The sequence below is a fragment of the Rhinatrema bivittatum genome, chromosome 8 (genome assembly GCF_901001135.1).
Source record: "Rhinatrema bivittatum chromosome 8, aRhiBiv1.1, whole genome shotgun sequence".
Classification (NCBI taxonomy): Eukaryota; Metazoa; Chordata; class Amphibia; order Gymnophiona; family Rhinatrematidae; genus Rhinatrema; species Rhinatrema bivittatum.
The window spans coordinates 168,228,446-168,245,295 of NC_042622.1; the positions used below are offsets into that span (position 1 = coordinate 168,228,446).

A 16,850-nucleotide genomic window follows, 5' to 3' on the forward strand; every position below is an offset into this window, starting at 1 on the left:
GAATTATTTGACTGGAAGGAGCAATACCTGCAAGGGATTGCAGCATCTCATGTTGCAGGAGTGGACAATGTACAGGCTGATTATCTCAGCAGTTGGACCCGGGAGAATAGGAGTTGTCTGGATGCTTTGGATCTCATCCGGGCTAGATGGGGTGACTTGATGGTGTCTCGCAGCAATGCCAAAGCAAGGAAATTCTTCAGTCGCAAAGAGAGTCAGGAGCCGAAGGGATCGACGCTTTAGTTCTTCCATGGCCAAAAGGTATTTTGCTACACATGTTTCCACTATGGCCTCTTGTAGGGCAAGTCTTACAGCCCATAGAACAACATCCAGGCAGGGTGGTGTTGGTGGTGCTGAAGTGGCTGTGGCAACCGTGGTTTGTGGATCTTATTCATCTCGCTGTGGACAGACCCAACAGATTGGCTCATCTTCAAGGTCTGCTCAGACAAGGACTTATCTTCTTGGATCAGGTGGATCACTTTTGTCTCGCAGCTTGGCTTTTGAGAGGAGACGTTTTAAGATCAAAAGGATACTCTGAGTCAGTTATCACTACATTGCTTCAGGCACAGAGACCTGCCATGTCCCTAGCTTTTGTCAGGGTGTGGAAAACGTTTGAGTCCTGGTGTGTAAAGGAGGGCCTGAATGCGTTACGGGTGGATGCTTCACACATCCTGGCCTTTTTACAGCAGGGCTTGACTAAGGGCTTTGCCTATAATTCGCTACAAATACATGTAGCAGCCTTGGGATGTTTTCAGGGAAAGTTGCAAGGAAAGCCGTTGATTTGTCAAGGGAGCCAAGCATTTGTGGCCTCCAGTGCGGAGGTTGTATCCTTCTTAGAATTTAAACTTGGTGTTGCAGGGGTCTTTGTGGTCCTCCATTTGAGCCGCTGCAGAAGGCATCATTGAAGGATCTTACTTTAAAAGCAGTGTCTTTGTTAGCAATTTGTTCGGCCAGAAGAATTTCTGAGATTCAGGCTTTGTCTGTAGAGAACAGTTTCTGTGGATTTCAGACTATAGTGTGTGTGAGGATGGTTCCCTCGTTTTTGCAGAAGGTTGTTTCGCCTTTCAACCTCAACCAGATGGTAGAGCTTCCAGCTTTCCTGGGTTTGGGTGGAGAGAACCTCAGGTGAAGAAACTGCATTTCCTGGATGTTTGTCGGACTCTGTTGCGATATCTCAAGGTCACTAATGGCTTACGGTGGTCAGATCATCTCATTATCTTGGTCGGAGGTGCAAAGAAAGGAACTAAGGTTTCTAAAGCTCATTGGTTGAAGGAAACTATTTTTTCGACCTATCTCTGTAAGGGTTGGGCTGTCCTAGAGGGATTGCAGGCACATTCAACTGGAACGCAGGCAGCTTCCTGGGTGGAGTGTCAGTTGGTGTCCTCACAGGAGATTTGTAGAGTGGCCACTTGGTCGTCCCTTCACACTTTCTCCAGGCATTATCATCTGGATGTGCAGGCACCAGAGGAGGGGAGATTTGGTGACAGTGTTCTGCTAGTGGGTCTTTTGAGTTGTCTGAACTGAGGTATGACAAGAAAGGAAAATGGGTCCTTACCTGCTAATTTTTGTTCCTGGAATTCCACATATCAGTCAGAGACCCATCCCATGGTTTCCAAAAGACTGTATTATTGGAGTTAGTTCCTTAGAGCAGAGATTAGTTTTGTATATAGTTGGAACTTTTGAACCAAAAGGAGTTTTTCTTTGTCCTTGGATGTGAGGGCTTCAGCTCAGGGGACTTCAACCTGAATTTCTATGTTTGCCCTAGGTAGTTGTTGTTTGAGATGATTGATGGCTCTACATTGGCTTGGGTACAAGTCAATACTGAGGGACTGCAGGTGGCGCTCTTGGTTAAGTAGCAGTGCCTGAAAAGTTTTTATTCTCCTAGGACAAGCAGGATGGTAGTCCTCACAGATGGGTGACATCATCAGATGGAGTCCGGCACAGAAACTTTTTGTCAAAGTTTCTAGAAACTTTGATTGGTACACTAAGCATGCACAGCATGTCACTATCCCCGCAGCCACGCGGGATACTCCTTCATTCTGCCTTTTTCTGCGGTGCAGTTGCCTCACGGTCTTTGGAGCTCTTCAGTTTTTTTTCTTAAAGGAAGAAAGTGTTCTTTTTCACCAGTTCTTCCCTTCTCCGAAGTCCTCCTTCGCGAGTCTGTTCCTCCAGCGTTAAGTCAATTTTTCGCATTTTTGCAGTTGGTTCCTGAGTGTCTTCTCATTGGTGGCCACTGGCTGCACACTGACTTTTTTCGATGGGGACCAGTTTCCAGAAGTTCCCCAGTGTCCGCGGACTATGTCCATCACGGACCCACATGACGTCTGCGTCCTCTGCCAGGGGCCTTCCCATGATGTTCGTTGGTGCCCCAGTTATGCCCAGATGATATCCAAGGGCCGGTGCTCCTGTCTGGATAAGATGGAGCCCTGTTCGGTCCCCAGCAGTCTGCTCCATCGACCCCCAGTTCCTGGGATGTCGGGCCAGGGTGACCATGGTGAACTTAGGCAGTTGTCTTCGGCATCCTGCCGCGAAGATAAGGGCGCGGGGGATTGCCCCTCGCCTGCATCGGGCCAGTCCAAGACCTCGGGTCATCTACCTCTGCACCAGAGAAGGACGGGGCCAAGCACTGAGGGAAGCACCGGCTCCGATGGTTGTCACCACATGGTCCCGGCACTGGCCTCGGCCGAACCCCCTTCGAAGCGGCTCTGTGGACTCCATGAAGTCTCTGATTATGCCCCTTCTGTCTTCTCCTTCATCGGCGCTCACTACGCCTCAATTTCAGGAGTTGGACCATGTCGTGCAGCAAGTGGTGCTCCTTGCCCTCCGGTGCCTTGAGCAACTACCGACGCTGGAGCTAGCACCCTTGATGCTGGAGCGACTGGATGTACTGCTTGGAGTCTTGCTGACGTAGCCGGTGCCCAGGGTCTTTTGGGGCCCAGTCTGCTACCAATTCCGCCCTCTGATACCATTCTGATTCTGGGATCCTCTAAGGAGGAGGATGCAGGTCCATGCCTGTCACTAAGGGCAGTGCCATTTCTCCCCGAACCTGTTCCCAGGCAGTCGGGTACTCCAGAGCTGCCGGATGCCGATGCCCCCGGCGCCCTCTACGTCTGCGTGGCCTCCGCCGAGACTTCCCGACAGACCATCTGTGCCGGTGCCTCGGGGCCCAGGGTTTAGCCTCCCTCCCTGACCCCGTGGGGTCGCTAGTGAGGAGAAGGCTCCTTACAAACCCTGGGGCGATGATTCCTCAGAGTTTTCCTCGGAGGCCTTTGATGACCTCCCATGCAAGTCTTCACCTCCGGACGAGAGGCGCTGTTTGTCCCCGGAAGATTTGTCCTTCGCCAGCTTTGTTCGGGCGATGGCGGAAGCAATACCTTTTCAATTGCTTACTGAAGAGGATGCTCGCCCTAAAATGTTGGAAATCCTCCAATTCATTGTTGTCCCGGTGCATGAGGTCCTCCTTGAGCTCCTCCACCGGCTATGGGAGCACCCAGGCTCCATCGCCCCGGTCAATCAGAAGACGGATGCCATTTATTAGTTCAACAAGCCCCAGGATTCCAAAAGAGCCAGCCCCGGCACCAGTCAGTCATAGCTCTGAAAAAGGTTAAGTGATCCCTCACCCGCTCTTCTCCTCCCCCCCCCCCCCCCCCCCCCCCCCCGGAAAAGACCACAGGGCCCTGGATGTCCTGGGCTGCAGAGTCTTCCAGGGGCAAAGCTCATTGCCCTTATAGCAGCGTATCAATTGTACATGAATCAGTACAACTGCAACCTCTGGAAGCAGGTCCAGGAGTTGCTGAAGGTCTCCTGCAACAGTTCCAAGAAGAATTGGAATCCATAGTGCAGAAGGGCTTCGAGGCCGGCAAGCATGAAGTGGGGGCAGCCTACAATGTCTTTGAGATGGTGGCAAGGGTGTTGGTGGCCGGTATTAGTGTCCAGTGCTGCGCCTGGCTTAAGGCCTCCGACCTGAAGTCCAGGAGAAGCTGGACGATCTTCTTTGCACAGGTGAAAACCTGTTCGGAGACCAGGTCAGGGACGCAGTGGCCCAACTAAAGGACCACTGCAAAACCCTGCAACAGCTATCCACCTCTGGTGCTGTGTTGGGACCCGAGGATCCCTTCTATAGGCAGCAGAGGTACTATCCTCCTTCCCCTCAGGCCAGGGTGTCTCAGGCTGCTCCTAAGGGCCATCCACGCCAGTAGTGGGTGCCTCGGGCCCAGCCCGCGCCTCAACCCAGCCCTGTGTTGGGGTTTTGAATAGCGCAGAGAGAGCGCAACAGCCTGATTCCGGTGCCCAAGGATCCTGAGATACCTGTTGGGGCCTGCTATGTTTCTGTCTGCAGACTGCTGGGGTTCCATCACAACTAACTGCTGGGTGTTAACCATTGTGAAATGGGGCTATCACCTGAATCTTCTCAGCGTTCCACCGGACTCACCTTCCTCACCGGGGTGGGACTTCGTGGAACATGCGATGCCCTCATGTTGGAACTCTCGGCCCTGTTACAGGCCAAGGCTGTCAAGCCAGTTCCCCTGACCCAGCAGGGCCGAGGGTTCTACTCCAGGTACTTTCTCATTCCAAAGAGAGCAGGCGGATTCCGGCCCATCCTCAACCTCCGAGCCTTGTCCTGAGGCAAGAACAGTTCAAGATGGTTTCATTATGCACCTTGATTCCCCTTCTTCATCAGGAGGATTGGCTCTGCTCTCTCGATTTGAAGGACACCTACGTGCACATCGCCATATTTCCGCCTTATCAGAAGTTCCTACCCTTCGTGGTAGGCCAAAGGCACTTCCAGTACAGGGTTCTGCCCTTTGGCCTCGCCTCCGCATCCTGTGTCTTCACCAAGTGCTTGGCGGTGGTGGAGGCACATCTGCGCCCAAAGGGGGTGATGTGTTCCCATACTTGGACGACTAGCTCGTCAGGAGTTCTTTGAGGGAGGGAGCCTTTGGACCCTGGAGGTGCTCCAGTTGCTGGGTTTTCTCATCAATTATCCAAAATCTCAATTGACACCATCCCAGCAGCTCAGCTTTATTGGGGCATACCTGGACACCATGGTGGCCAGGGCATTCCTCCCCAGCGATCGTCCGTCAACTCTGGCGGGGCTAGCTTGGTCCATTTGCCATCGATGAACGGCCTTTGCCCGCCTGCTTTTGTGGCTGCTGAGCCACATGACGGTGCTGGTGCACGTCACCCCAGTGGCCCGCCTGGCCATGAGGGTGATGCAATGGACTTTGTGCTCCCAGTGGCACCAGGGTTCTCTGGAGCTCTCCACGCTGGTCCAGATAACCAGGCCACTCAAGGACTCTCTCGCATGGCGGGAGCAAGAAGCCATCTTGAGGAAGGGCCTTCCTTTTCAGGCCCCTCCTTCTCAGGTGATCCTTACCACCGATGCCTCCAACATCGGCTGGGTTGCACATGTGGACAGCCTCCTCACACAGGGTGTGTGGTCGAGGCCTGAGGCAAGATGCCAGATAAATTTCCTGGTGCTCCAGGTGATAAGGTATGCCCTGTATGCTTTCCAAAACCACCTGACCCACAAGGTTGTTCTAATACAGACGGACAACCAAGTAGCCATGTGGTATGTAAACAAGCAGGGGGGAGCACAAGCTCCTGTCTGCTCTGCCAAGTGGTCGCGCAGATCTGGGCCTGGGCCCTGCCAGGGGCACGCTCCTATGAGCAGTATACCTGGCAGGGACAGAATGTGGTGGCGGACCGCCTAAGTCGGACGTTCCATCCCCACGAGTGGTCCCTCAATCCCTCTGTGGCGGACGAGATCTTCCACAGGTGGGGTCTACCGAATATGGATCTCTTCGCCTCCCCTCAGAACCACAAAGCGAGTCGCTTTGTGGTTCTTAGATGCCTTCACCCAATTGTGGAGTGCAGGTCTCCTGTATGCGTATCCTCCGCTTCTGCTGATAGTCAAGACCCTCGTGAAGCTTCAGCAGGGGGGGGGGGCTCCATGATCATGATAGCCCAGTATTGGCCACGACAGGTCTGGTTCCCGATCCTGCACGACCTGTCGGTCCAGGAGCCCATACACCTGAGCACCTCTCCTGATCTCATCACGCAGGATCGGGGCAGGCTGCGCCACCGAAACCTCCGGTCATTGGCCTTCACAGCCTGGATGTTGAAAGGCTAGTGTTGCAGTCCCTTTATCTTTCAGAGAACGTATAGCAGGTCCTGGTAGCTTCTCAGAAACCTTCCACGTGGAAGTCCTACAGTTGAAGTGGAGGAGGTTCTCTGTCTGGTGTGTGGGAGCAAGGTCTTGACCCTTTCACCTGTCCCATGCCACGGCTCCTGGATTATGGCATCTATCAGAGTCAGGGTTGCAGACTACTTCGATCCGAGTTCATTGAGTGCTATCAGCGCCTCCCACCGAGGGGTGGGTGACAATCTAATCTCTGTGCAGCCATTAGTAGGGCGCTTCATGCAAGTCTTGCTACAATTGAAGCTTATGCTGCGCATTCCTGTTGTGGCCTAGGACCTCAATGTGGTGGTAGCGCAGCTCGTGCAGTCTCCATTTGAGTGTATGCGCTCCTGCGAGCTTAAAAACCTCACCTGGAAGGTTATCTTCCTGATGGTGATTACGTCCACCTGACGGGTCAGTGAGCTGCAGGCCCTGGTGACCTATCTGCCTTATACAAGGTTCTTCCACTCACCCTAAGTTCCTGCCTAAGGTGGTGACTGACTTCCACCTGAGTCTGTTGTGCTACCCACTTTCTTTCTGAGGCCACACTCCCACCAGAGTGAGCGGGCTCTGCATACCTTGGACTGCAAACGTGCTCTGGCGTTTTACCTGGACACCCCGCATCCCACAGACAGTCCACGCAACTTTGTCTCCTTTGAAAAAATAGACTTGGGGTTGTGATGGGCAAGCAGACCCTGTCCAATTGGCTGGCCGAGTAAAGGCGCATTCAGTGAGAGCCATAGCAGCATCAGTGGCCCACTTCTGTGCGGTCCATGTTGCTGAGATCTGCAGGGCCGCAACATGGAGTTCCCTGCACATGTTCGCAGCCCACTACTGTCTGGACAAGAATGGTTGACAGGACAGCGCCTTCGGCCAGTCTGTCCTTTGTAACTTGTTCCAAGTGTGAGAACACAACTCTCCCTGCCTAGGGCCCAATGTGTGGTTCATGCTGCCTCCCGTTGTTGCCAACAGCACCCCTGTTGTTCCTGTTGCATGTTATTGGGTATCTGTTGGCCCAGGATGTTCCGGGGGCAGCCTGCAGCTTGGTATTCACCCATCTGTGAGCACTACCATCCTGCTTGTCCTGGGAGAAAGCAGAGTTGCTTACCTGTAACAGGTGTTCTCCTAGGACAGCAGATGTTAGTCCTCAGGAAACCCACCCGCCACCCCGCAAAGTTGGGTTCGTCTGTGGTTTATTTTATTTTTCACTCGTCTTTTTTCAATTTGACACGAGACTGAAGGGGGACCCCACGCAACTGCATGGATAGTGGCATGCTGGGCAAAAGGTTTCCATGCCGGGCTCCATCTGATAATGTCACCATCTGTGAGGACTAACATCCTGCTGTCCTGGGAGAGTACCTATTACAGGTAACAAACTCTGCTTTATCTGCCTCTATCTTCTGGTAGGGATGCAAAACCCACTTATCTGGACTGATTTGTGGTATTCCAGGAATGAAAACTAGCAGGTAAGAACCAGCTTTCCTTTAGCTGAGTATCTGGATGAGTCTGTCTGCTAGTGTATATTTGGAAGTTGTTCATTGTAAGATGCACATATAAGCCGATGCAATATCAGCATGTGTTAAACCGGTGCTTATGATAGAGTGCCTGCTCCCTTAACGTTCACTGATCCACTTTCCGGGGTGTGTGAAGCCAGTTTTTTAAATTTTCTCTTTTTTTTTTTTTTTTCCTTTGCCTTGGGGGGAATGGTTCGTGGCTCGGCTTGCCATGCATGCGGTGCGGTCCCGGCATGTCTTAGTTGGGACGGCCTGTGCTCTTCATGCATTTCAGGGGGGGAAAGACCCTCCCTCCTCCCGGGGGCCGCGAAACGAAGGAGGTTGGAAAGGCGCGCGGTTGCTGTGGTCGGACCCGATTTGGCTGCTACTGATTGCTCCGGGCCTGCCGGCTCCCTCGTGGCGGGAGGGGCGGCCATTTTGGCGGCGAATTTGCGCGCTCCGCCATGTTTGGAGGGGTAGGAGGATCTCCCTCTCTGGCTTTCCTCTGTCTATCTGAGTCCCCTAGAGGGGCAGGAAGACTCCATGGGGGCTAATAGGCAGGACCACTTACCTCCGGGGCCTGGGGGAGAGCAGGTCCCGGCCTTACCTGCGGCTTCGTGCCCTTTTCCTCTGATTTTTATTCTCCTGCTTCACCAAGCTTTTCTGGCTCAGCAGGAGGATCTGGGGTGCCCACAGTTACCTCTAACAGCTTGGCGTTTGTGCCTTCAGCCTCCGGGTGCTGCGACGAGGCCTAATCGGTCGCGAGACTTAAGACCCTCGAGGGTTCTGCGTTTGTCGGGGACAGTGGAGGACTTAGAGTTCCCGGACATCCCCCCCCCCGGGGGGATGCATCGGTAGTGTCTGCAGCGCTCGTAGACAATCAGGGGCCACTGGACTTAGATCCAGGAGATGACATGGGGACCCCTCCGGTCCCGGAGGGGGACGACCCCAAAATTCTCCGCTTGTTCTGGAGGGTGGAGTTGGCGCCTCTGCTCCCTCAGGTTCTCGAGGAGCTGGGGTTGAAAGTTCCTAAGGAGGTTCTGGAGATGGATAGGGTGGATCCTATCCTAGATGGCCTTAGGGCTCCTCATTCCACTTTTCCTTATCATAGGTCAGTACGGCAATTGGTGGAGCGCGAGTGGGATTCCCCAGACTCTGCGTTAAGGGTGGGTAGAGTGATGTCGAAACTCTATCCCTTACCGGAGCAAACCTTGGAGCTTTTTGCACTTCCGCAGATAGACGCCGCGGTTTCCGCGGTCACTAAAAAGACCACTATTCTGGTTGCAGGCGCCGCAGCCCTTAAGGATGTTCAGGATCGGAAGTTGGAGCTTCATCTCAAATGGATTTTTGAGGGGGCTTGGCTTTTGAGAGGCAAAGTTTGAGGTGGAGAGGATACCCAGAGCCAGTGATCGCCATGCTTTTGCAGGCTAGGCGGAAGTCTACTTCCCATGGGTTTGGAAGATTTTTGAGGCTTGGTGTTCAGACAAAGGGATACAGGCGGTTCGGACCTCAATATCCCACATTTAGTCTTTTCTACAAGAACGTTTAGCTGAAGGCCTTGCCTTTAACTCTCGTAGGGTACAGGTAGCGGCTCTAGCCTGCTTGCAAGGAAAGGTTGAGGGTTACACCTTATCTTCCCATTCTGATGTGCGGAGGTTCCTTCAGGGAGTTAAGAATTTGTGTCCTCTGGTGCGGAAGGTCTGTCCCCCCTGGAACCTTAATCCAGTTCTGCGAGTATTGTGTGACGCTCAATTTGAGCCAATTCAGAGAGCGACCCTTAAAGACTTGACTCTCAAGGTCGTTTTTTTAGTGGCTATCTGTTCTGCCAGGAGGATTTTGGAATTGCAGGCTGTGTCGTGCAGGGACCCTTTCCTTCAAATATCGGATTATGGAGTCTCGTTGCGTATGGTTCCTTCTTTTGTCCCGAAGGTGGTTAATGCCTTCCATGTTAATCAGGCTATCGAACTCCCAGCTTTCCCAGAATTGGATGCTTCTGTGCCGTATGCTCAAGAGCTTAAGTTATTGGATGTCCGCAGGGCCTTGCTATGATATCTCAAGGTTACTAATGAATTCAGGAGGTCTGATCATATTTTCGTTTTATGGAGCGGATCAAAGAAAGGTGCCCATGCCTCCAAAGCAACCATTGCGAGGTGGCTTAAGGAGGCTATTGGGTCAGCGTATATTATCAAGGGCCGTCAGGTTCCAGAGGGTTTGCGGGCTCAGGTGGCTTCGTGGGCGGAGGCTTGGTTGGTGTCTCCGCAGGAGATTTGCAGAGCGGCGACTTGGAAGTCGCATACTTTTGCGAGGCATTACCGCTTGGATTTGGGAGATCTGAGCTCCCGGTCCTTTGTTGAAAGTGTCTTGCGAGCGGGACTCTCCAGGTCCCACCCTCTCTAGGAAGCTTTGGTACATTCCAGGAGTCTGGACTGATCCGGGTACATACAGGGGAAGGAAAATTGGTTCTTACCTGCTAATTTTCGTTCCTGTAGTACCACGGATCAGTCCAGAACCTACCTGGGTTGGAGGGGGAGAGTCTTCCGCTCAGCTATAATCCTTTCAGCATACTTCTGTTCTTGGTTTGTTCATAACTTACTGAGTTTTTATTACAAGTTTTTTTGCAAGTTTTTATCAAGTTTTTTTGCACATAATGTTTTGGCTTGGGTACAGATTAATACTGAACTACTGCAGGTGGCACCAGGGCTTATCAAGCAGTGTCAGCGAGGCTTTTCTCTGTCTCCATCTGCTGGCAGGGATGAATAATAAACCCAGGAGTCTGGACTGATCCATGGTACTACAGGAACGAAAATTAGCAGGTAAGAACCAAATTTCCTTTTTGCCTTGGGGGGATATGGACGCGCATCCAATCGCGCGTTAAGCCATGCACCTCAGCCAGCGCACGGTACTAAATCAGCCTGATAGTGGTCACTGGACACTTTATGCATCAGAACTAGCCATTGAATCTGTGTAAAAACAAACTGCTTTGTTGGTGTATTACATGGAAACATCAGATGTTCTCAATATCACAAAATGCTAGTTTTGACAGGGACCTTGAATGCATTGGAACATAAGAACATAAGAAATTGCCATGCTGGGTCAGACCAAGGGTCCATCAAGCCCAGCATCCTGTTTCCAACAGAGGCCAAACCAGGCCACAAGAACCTGGCAATTACCCAAACACCAAGAAGTTCCCATGCTACTGATGCAATTAATAGCAGTGACTACTCCCTAAGTATAATTGATTAATAGCCGTTAATTATTTTTCAGTTTCAATATGATCTTCATTTTGTCTGCAAGATGTACCAATAATGAGGCATTTTGTTATGATTTCAGGTGCACAAGGGTGTGCATGGAATTGTGAAGGATAAAAATGGGAAAGCTGTGTCCAACGCGGTCATTGTTCTGAATGAGGGCACAAGAGTCTACACAAAGGAGGGTGGCTACTTCCATGTCCTGCTCGCACCTGGCTTCCACAACATCAATGCCATTGCAGAAGGCTATCAGAAACAGCACACTCAGGTGGGAGATGCAGAGAATCTGCTGCTTGTGTCCTGGCAAAAGGAAATCCTTTGTTTTCTTGTGATACAGTATTCATTGCTACGTTAGCACTTCTGGGTCCCTGGCGCTGTCTGGTGACCTGTTTCAGGGAGTGCAGAGTATAGGAGAGCTAAGGAAATCCTATGGGAATACTGCCTGCAAACCATGGTTTTAGTCCATCTGTGGGTTTTTTTGGTTTTTTTTTTCAGGTGCTTGTCCGGCATGATGCTGCTGCCTCTGTTGCTATAGTTTTTGACATGGATAACAGAATATTTGGTCTGTCCAGAGAACTTGTTGTAACAGTTGCAGGTAAAGGAAACTTCTTTATATAAAATGGGACGTATTCTTTCTTGGAGAGAGGGAGGACTATGATTTGCAAGGGCAGACGGAGGTTTTCTTTTCCCCAAGTACAGTGCCCCTGGCCTTGCCTTGACTGGGCAAAATTGTTTTTTCCCCTCACTTATTGTGGTGCCATACCTCCGTCTCAGATGGTGCGGGACCCCAACCTGAATTCTCATGTAGATGGCAGAGAGCACAATGTTATTCCTCTGGGTATTGTCTGCTGCCACTTTGGCTGTAGCTGGTTACTTAAGTGCCTTCACATCCCAGCACCCACAGGCTTCACTGGGTGCTGAGGAGCGTGGTCCAATATTTGAAGTGCTGTTGATAAAGTTAAATGGGGGTATGAAGCATTAACAGTAGCATTAGTTTTCACACCTGCTGGTTTTGCTTATTTCAGGTGCCACCATGTCCGCCCTGGTCCTGACAGCCTGTATCATTTGGTGCGTCTGCTCCATTAAGTCAAACAGGCACAAAGATGGTTTCCACAGACTACGGCAGCACAACGATGATTATGAGGATGAGATCCGCATGATGTCCACTGGCTCAAAGAAATCCCTCCTGAACCATGAGTTCCAGGATGAGACGGACACAGAAGAGGAGACACTGTACACCAGCAAACACTGAGGCAGGGCTGCAGTGCAGGAGCACTAGGAAAGCTGAAAGACACTTCCAAGGCAAGAGCTGGCAACTGTGGAAGCTGCAGCTCTGAACTCGGTGGCTTTCTGAGCCTCCCTTCTCTAAAGTGTTCTCATTTTCTTACCTTTTTGGTTCCGTTCACTGGACTGTCTTATTTATAGAAAGGGTTGCACTGATGCTGCAGCCTTTTCTAAACCACAGTTAGGTCATAAGGAGGTCAAAGATCAGGCTGCCAGGCAATAGGACATTTAATAATGAATTTTGATTCCATAAGATTTTAAAATAGCATTTGGGAGGGAGGGAGTGAGGGGGTGTGTTTTTTTTCTTTTCTTCTTTATTTAACAAAAATGCATTAATCAAGCCTCAGACTGATAGAATAACTGCCTGATCAACTTGACTTTCCTGTAACTCTGGATTATTTACCTCTATTTTACAAATGATTATGGTGTGACTAGAAATAGGATAAGTTCCTCTTGACTTGGTGCTTCTGGCTGTGCACAAGGCTGGATTTAGGGGTGGAGGGGTGTCCTCACTGACTGGACTTGTAGGGAGCCATGGGCAGTGCTAAGTTTGAGTGGAGAGAGAGAAAGGGATGTCTTACTGCCTGGGCTTTTTAGAATCTGTGCACAGCACTGGGAGAGTGTGTGTGTGTTTTTGTGTGTGTGTGTGTGCGCGCAAGTGTTGGGATGGGGAAGTTAGTGGAAGGTTTTACTGTCTGAACTTGTTCACAGGACGGCGAGGAGCGAGTCTCGCTGCTTAGGTTTGTTAGGCCCTATATGCAGTCTAGGGTTTGAATGTGGTATGAGTACAGAAGAAAATTCAACAGGAAGAGAAATGGCCTGTTTCACCCCCTTTCTTCTGGACCTAAACCATGTGGGCTATCTTTTTGGAAAAAAAAAAAAAATTGTTGCGTTAGGAAAAATGTACTGCAGTTCTTCCATCCCATCCCTGGGAAGAGACATGCGAGTTTGCTAATCTGCTGCAGTATGTGTTCTAAAGGGGGGAACTTGACTGTCAGGATTATAGTGGAAATGGACTTGCTCATAGCCTTCTGCAGGTGTGCAACAGATGCACTCAGCCATTTATTATTCCTTTCTGGCAGCGAGTGCTAGGCCTGCTCACATAGTTCTCACGTATCCTGCAACTTGGACTTCTTTATCATTCTTCTCATGAGCACTGCAGGATTGAGCTGTATTCCTGTTGTTTGAAGGTGGGTAGACCAATGTCTAAATAAGTAGGTCTTGGTACTTTCTGCTGTGATACCATATTTAGCAATAAAAGCATGGAGGCCAGGTAATTCATCTCGCTCCTGCCAGTAGTGTCTGTGTAGAAATGATTTGCTGGCCCAGATGTCCTGTTCATTCAAATGCAGCCTTTATAGTATTCCTGAGGAAGGACTGAATCAAGTTAACATTGCCAAAAATGAATCTTTTATGAATATTGTACTTCCTCTGTTATAAAGAGAGAGATAATGAGGAGTTTAATACAAATAGATGAGCACATTAGTTATGTTTCAGCTGTTTGTTTAAAAACTGAGGTGAGGTCTTGTTTAAATCATGATCCCAGTGTTTATTCTTTTTGTACAGTAGTATAAAATGATATTATGTAAACAAGGAAGATTGCATTGTGTTTCCAGGAAAAGAGACGTTTTTCATTGATTTTGGGCACAGAACTGTCCCAGCCCTTGATTTTGCAGTTGCATGTGCAGCTGTACTATGCCACTTGACTAGGAGGCAGAAACCCTTCCTTAGTCAAAACGGGAGCAGCACATGTTTAGTAGCCAGAGGGCTTGTGAGTCTGAGAGCTGAGCACCAAGGGCCCAGACAGCTTGAAATGGTGTGCAAATCCAGCTTCATTATACACTTGAACAGAGAGGTGTTTACGTTTAGGAGGTTCCGAAATAAGCTCATCCTGGTCTCAGTGCTTAGATCGCTAGATGAACAGTGCCAGACAGAGCAGCTGGTGAGCAGAACCATTTTGGCACAGAGCAGATTTAGAGATTGCATTTGTCTCCGTGTTCTTGATCATCCATCTCTGTTTCAAAATGCCTTCGAATTTCCCAGAAGAGCAGTGTGGAACACACAACTTTTTATTTAAGTATAAATTATTTTGCTGGAATACTTGCATGAGTAAGGTAGCAAAGGGCTTCATTTCCATATAGGATTCTCAGCTGACACTGTAGAGCAGCAGCTGGAACTACAAGCACTTTCAATTCTGGTCATAGACGCTTGGGTTTCATTTAGCTAAATTTTGCAGATGTTGCATTACCCACCTATCTGATAACCTGGTGCTCGGAGGTGTGCATTTCTCTAAGGAAGGCAGAACTGTGCAAAGTCCTGAAATTTTCAGTAGATGTTAGAGACAAGGTTAAATCCATTCACAGCTAGCAAAATCTGATTCTGTCCTGGTCTGATATGTTGTGTGTCCATGCAGCTAACAAAGGCTTATGGTGAACAAGTTGTATTTATCTTAGTGACATTGAGGTCCATATTCAAAAGCCATTTAGACAGCTAACATAATAGTTATCCATCTAAATGGCTTACCCGGCTATATTCTGCCTTTATCTGGCTAAATTTCTAACTAAGGTGGCTAGAATTTTGCTGGATGTTAGGGAGTGGTCCAAGGGCATAACTGGGAGGAATTAAGTTAGCCAGCTAAGTTAACCGGTTAACTCTGGTCGCATCAAAGAACTGTCCTAAAGTTAGCCAGCTAACTAATTAAGATAGCCAGCTATATTCAGTGATGTGGCTGCACTGTTGAATAACCCTCCAAAGTTAGCTGGATTTGTTTATCCGTTTAACTTTGCTATCCGAACTGTCTAACTATAGACCTCACTGTGTGTAGTTCTTTTGGTGAATGTGATCACAGAGCTGGGGTTGGTGTTTAGGCATATTCCTTTCTGGAGAGGAGGAGAATCAGGAGATAAAATACTGGAGGAAGGCTATTAACCATAGTTCAGACATCTCCTTCAGTCAGAAAATAGTAAATCTCCACAAGCCCGGTTGTGGTTCAGAATTCAGATGAAGAGAGTAACCATTTACAAAGCCCTAATGCCAGGAGGCTCCTACCAGCCCAGCCTCTTTGGTGGATTGTAGTATAGTTTCAGAGAGATTTTACACCATTGTTTTCTCCATTGCACATGATTATCTGTGTCCTGCAGTGATGGAGCTTGTGCTGTATTACATTGTGGAAGAGAGCAGCAGCTTCGCTTCATTCTACTTAGAGGAGAAGGGGAATTCAGAGGAGAGCAAACATTCTGAAAGATGTTTCCATCTATTGATGAAGTGTGGACACCTAAGCGTGCTTCATCAGCACATGCACAAGTCACTTGTATATGTTCTCTGTTCTCCTTATTACATGCTGTTCATCTCCTGCCCTGATTGCTTGAAGTCTGATCTGCTTTTGACCTGCCTTGTAGATGATTGATGTCATTAGCAGATGATTGATTTACAGTAAGCGTAGCCCATCTGTACAGAAGAAAGTAAGATCCCTCACCTGGAAGGTAATAAAATGATGCTCACTCACTTGCTGATGCTAACTGGAAGGTTTGTAGTGCATTGGAAGAGTCTGAGGTGTGTGTCAGCTATACAGTGAGGGGAGCTAAGATCTAACTGGCCATTGTGTGGTCTGCCAGCAGGAGAAGAGTTCTGGTGGATGGGCAGCATTTAACTTTTTATTAATGAGGAGGAAAGTGTATAAAATATGAGATCAAATGAGCTTAAGTTTGAGTTCCAGGTTGTTTGCACCAGATGATGATATGAAACGATCTGCTGGCTGAAATGCAAGCTGGTGCTATTTTGCCTCTTACTGGAGAACAATGTCCCTGGTAGAGAGACTGTACCTTGGGCCATTCGTCTGGGCTGTTACTCCGTTCTTTGCCCTGATTGTCCTAGCAGTCTTGCTACCGCAGAGTCAGGGATGCAGGTCAGCACCTGCCACATCTGATCATTCCAAGCCCTAGCAGAGGGAGACAAAACAGATTATGCATCATGTGCTCACAGAGTCTCCTGTCCAGCACAATAAAGTCATGTTCTTTCTAAAGCCTGACCACTTTTTCATTATTTGCTTTAACAGTTTTGCATTCAGTTCTTTACTGAAAAATGTCAGTGTTTTGCCGTTTTAACTTACAGACTTTCTTGTATATATTGATTTTTACTATTGGAAAACATTACAGGGTGTGCTCTTGACAGACTTCTCCCCAACAGCAATAATTGTTATAAGCAACTTGTTTTTCTATAATACTGGCTCATCAGCTTTTTGGTCTGAAAAAATGTTTTGAATTGGTGCTTGGTTTGCTAGAGAAGCTGAATTGAAAGCAGACCAGGTGACTGATTCTGAATTCCCCTGTAAATATGTGTGATTGAGACTTTTATAGCCTGCATAAAATGAATTTTTATTGCAGGTAGCCAGCTCGCATTCTTCATTGTGATCATGTTGTCATAATGAGATATGCACGCTTGAAAGGCAAATCATATTAATTCTGCTCCCTTGCCTTGTGTTTTACATTTTTTAGCGAGCCTGCCATTTGATTTATTTTTCTAACTATTCCTAGCAATATTTGTACCCACCCTATAGCTGTATAGTGCTAGCTCACACTTCTGGTGACAGCACCAGATTCATAAAAGCAGGGAAGCCTTCCACCAGCATTGCACTGCTTAAATCTCAGG

At 49.0% G+C, this 16,850-nt stretch overlaps 1 protein-coding gene across 1 annotated transcript in view; it reads left to right on the forward strand.

Annotated features, from left to right (window-relative positions):
* The window catches only part of CPD (carboxypeptidase D), a 134,016-nt gene extending 117,792 nt beyond the window's left edge, over positions 1–16,224 (forward strand). The window contains exons 19-21 of the mRNA XM_029611226.1: positions 11,002–11,187; positions 11,415–11,514; positions 11,945–16,224. Of these exons, the coding sequence (XP_029467086.1) occupies positions 11,002–11,187; positions 11,415–11,514; positions 11,945–12,171 (513 nt within the window). The 3' untranslated portion in view covers positions 12,172–16,224. The remainder of the gene's footprint in view (positions 1–11,001; positions 11,188–11,414; positions 11,515–11,944) is intronic.
* Positions 16,225–16,850: the final 626 nt, after the last annotated feature.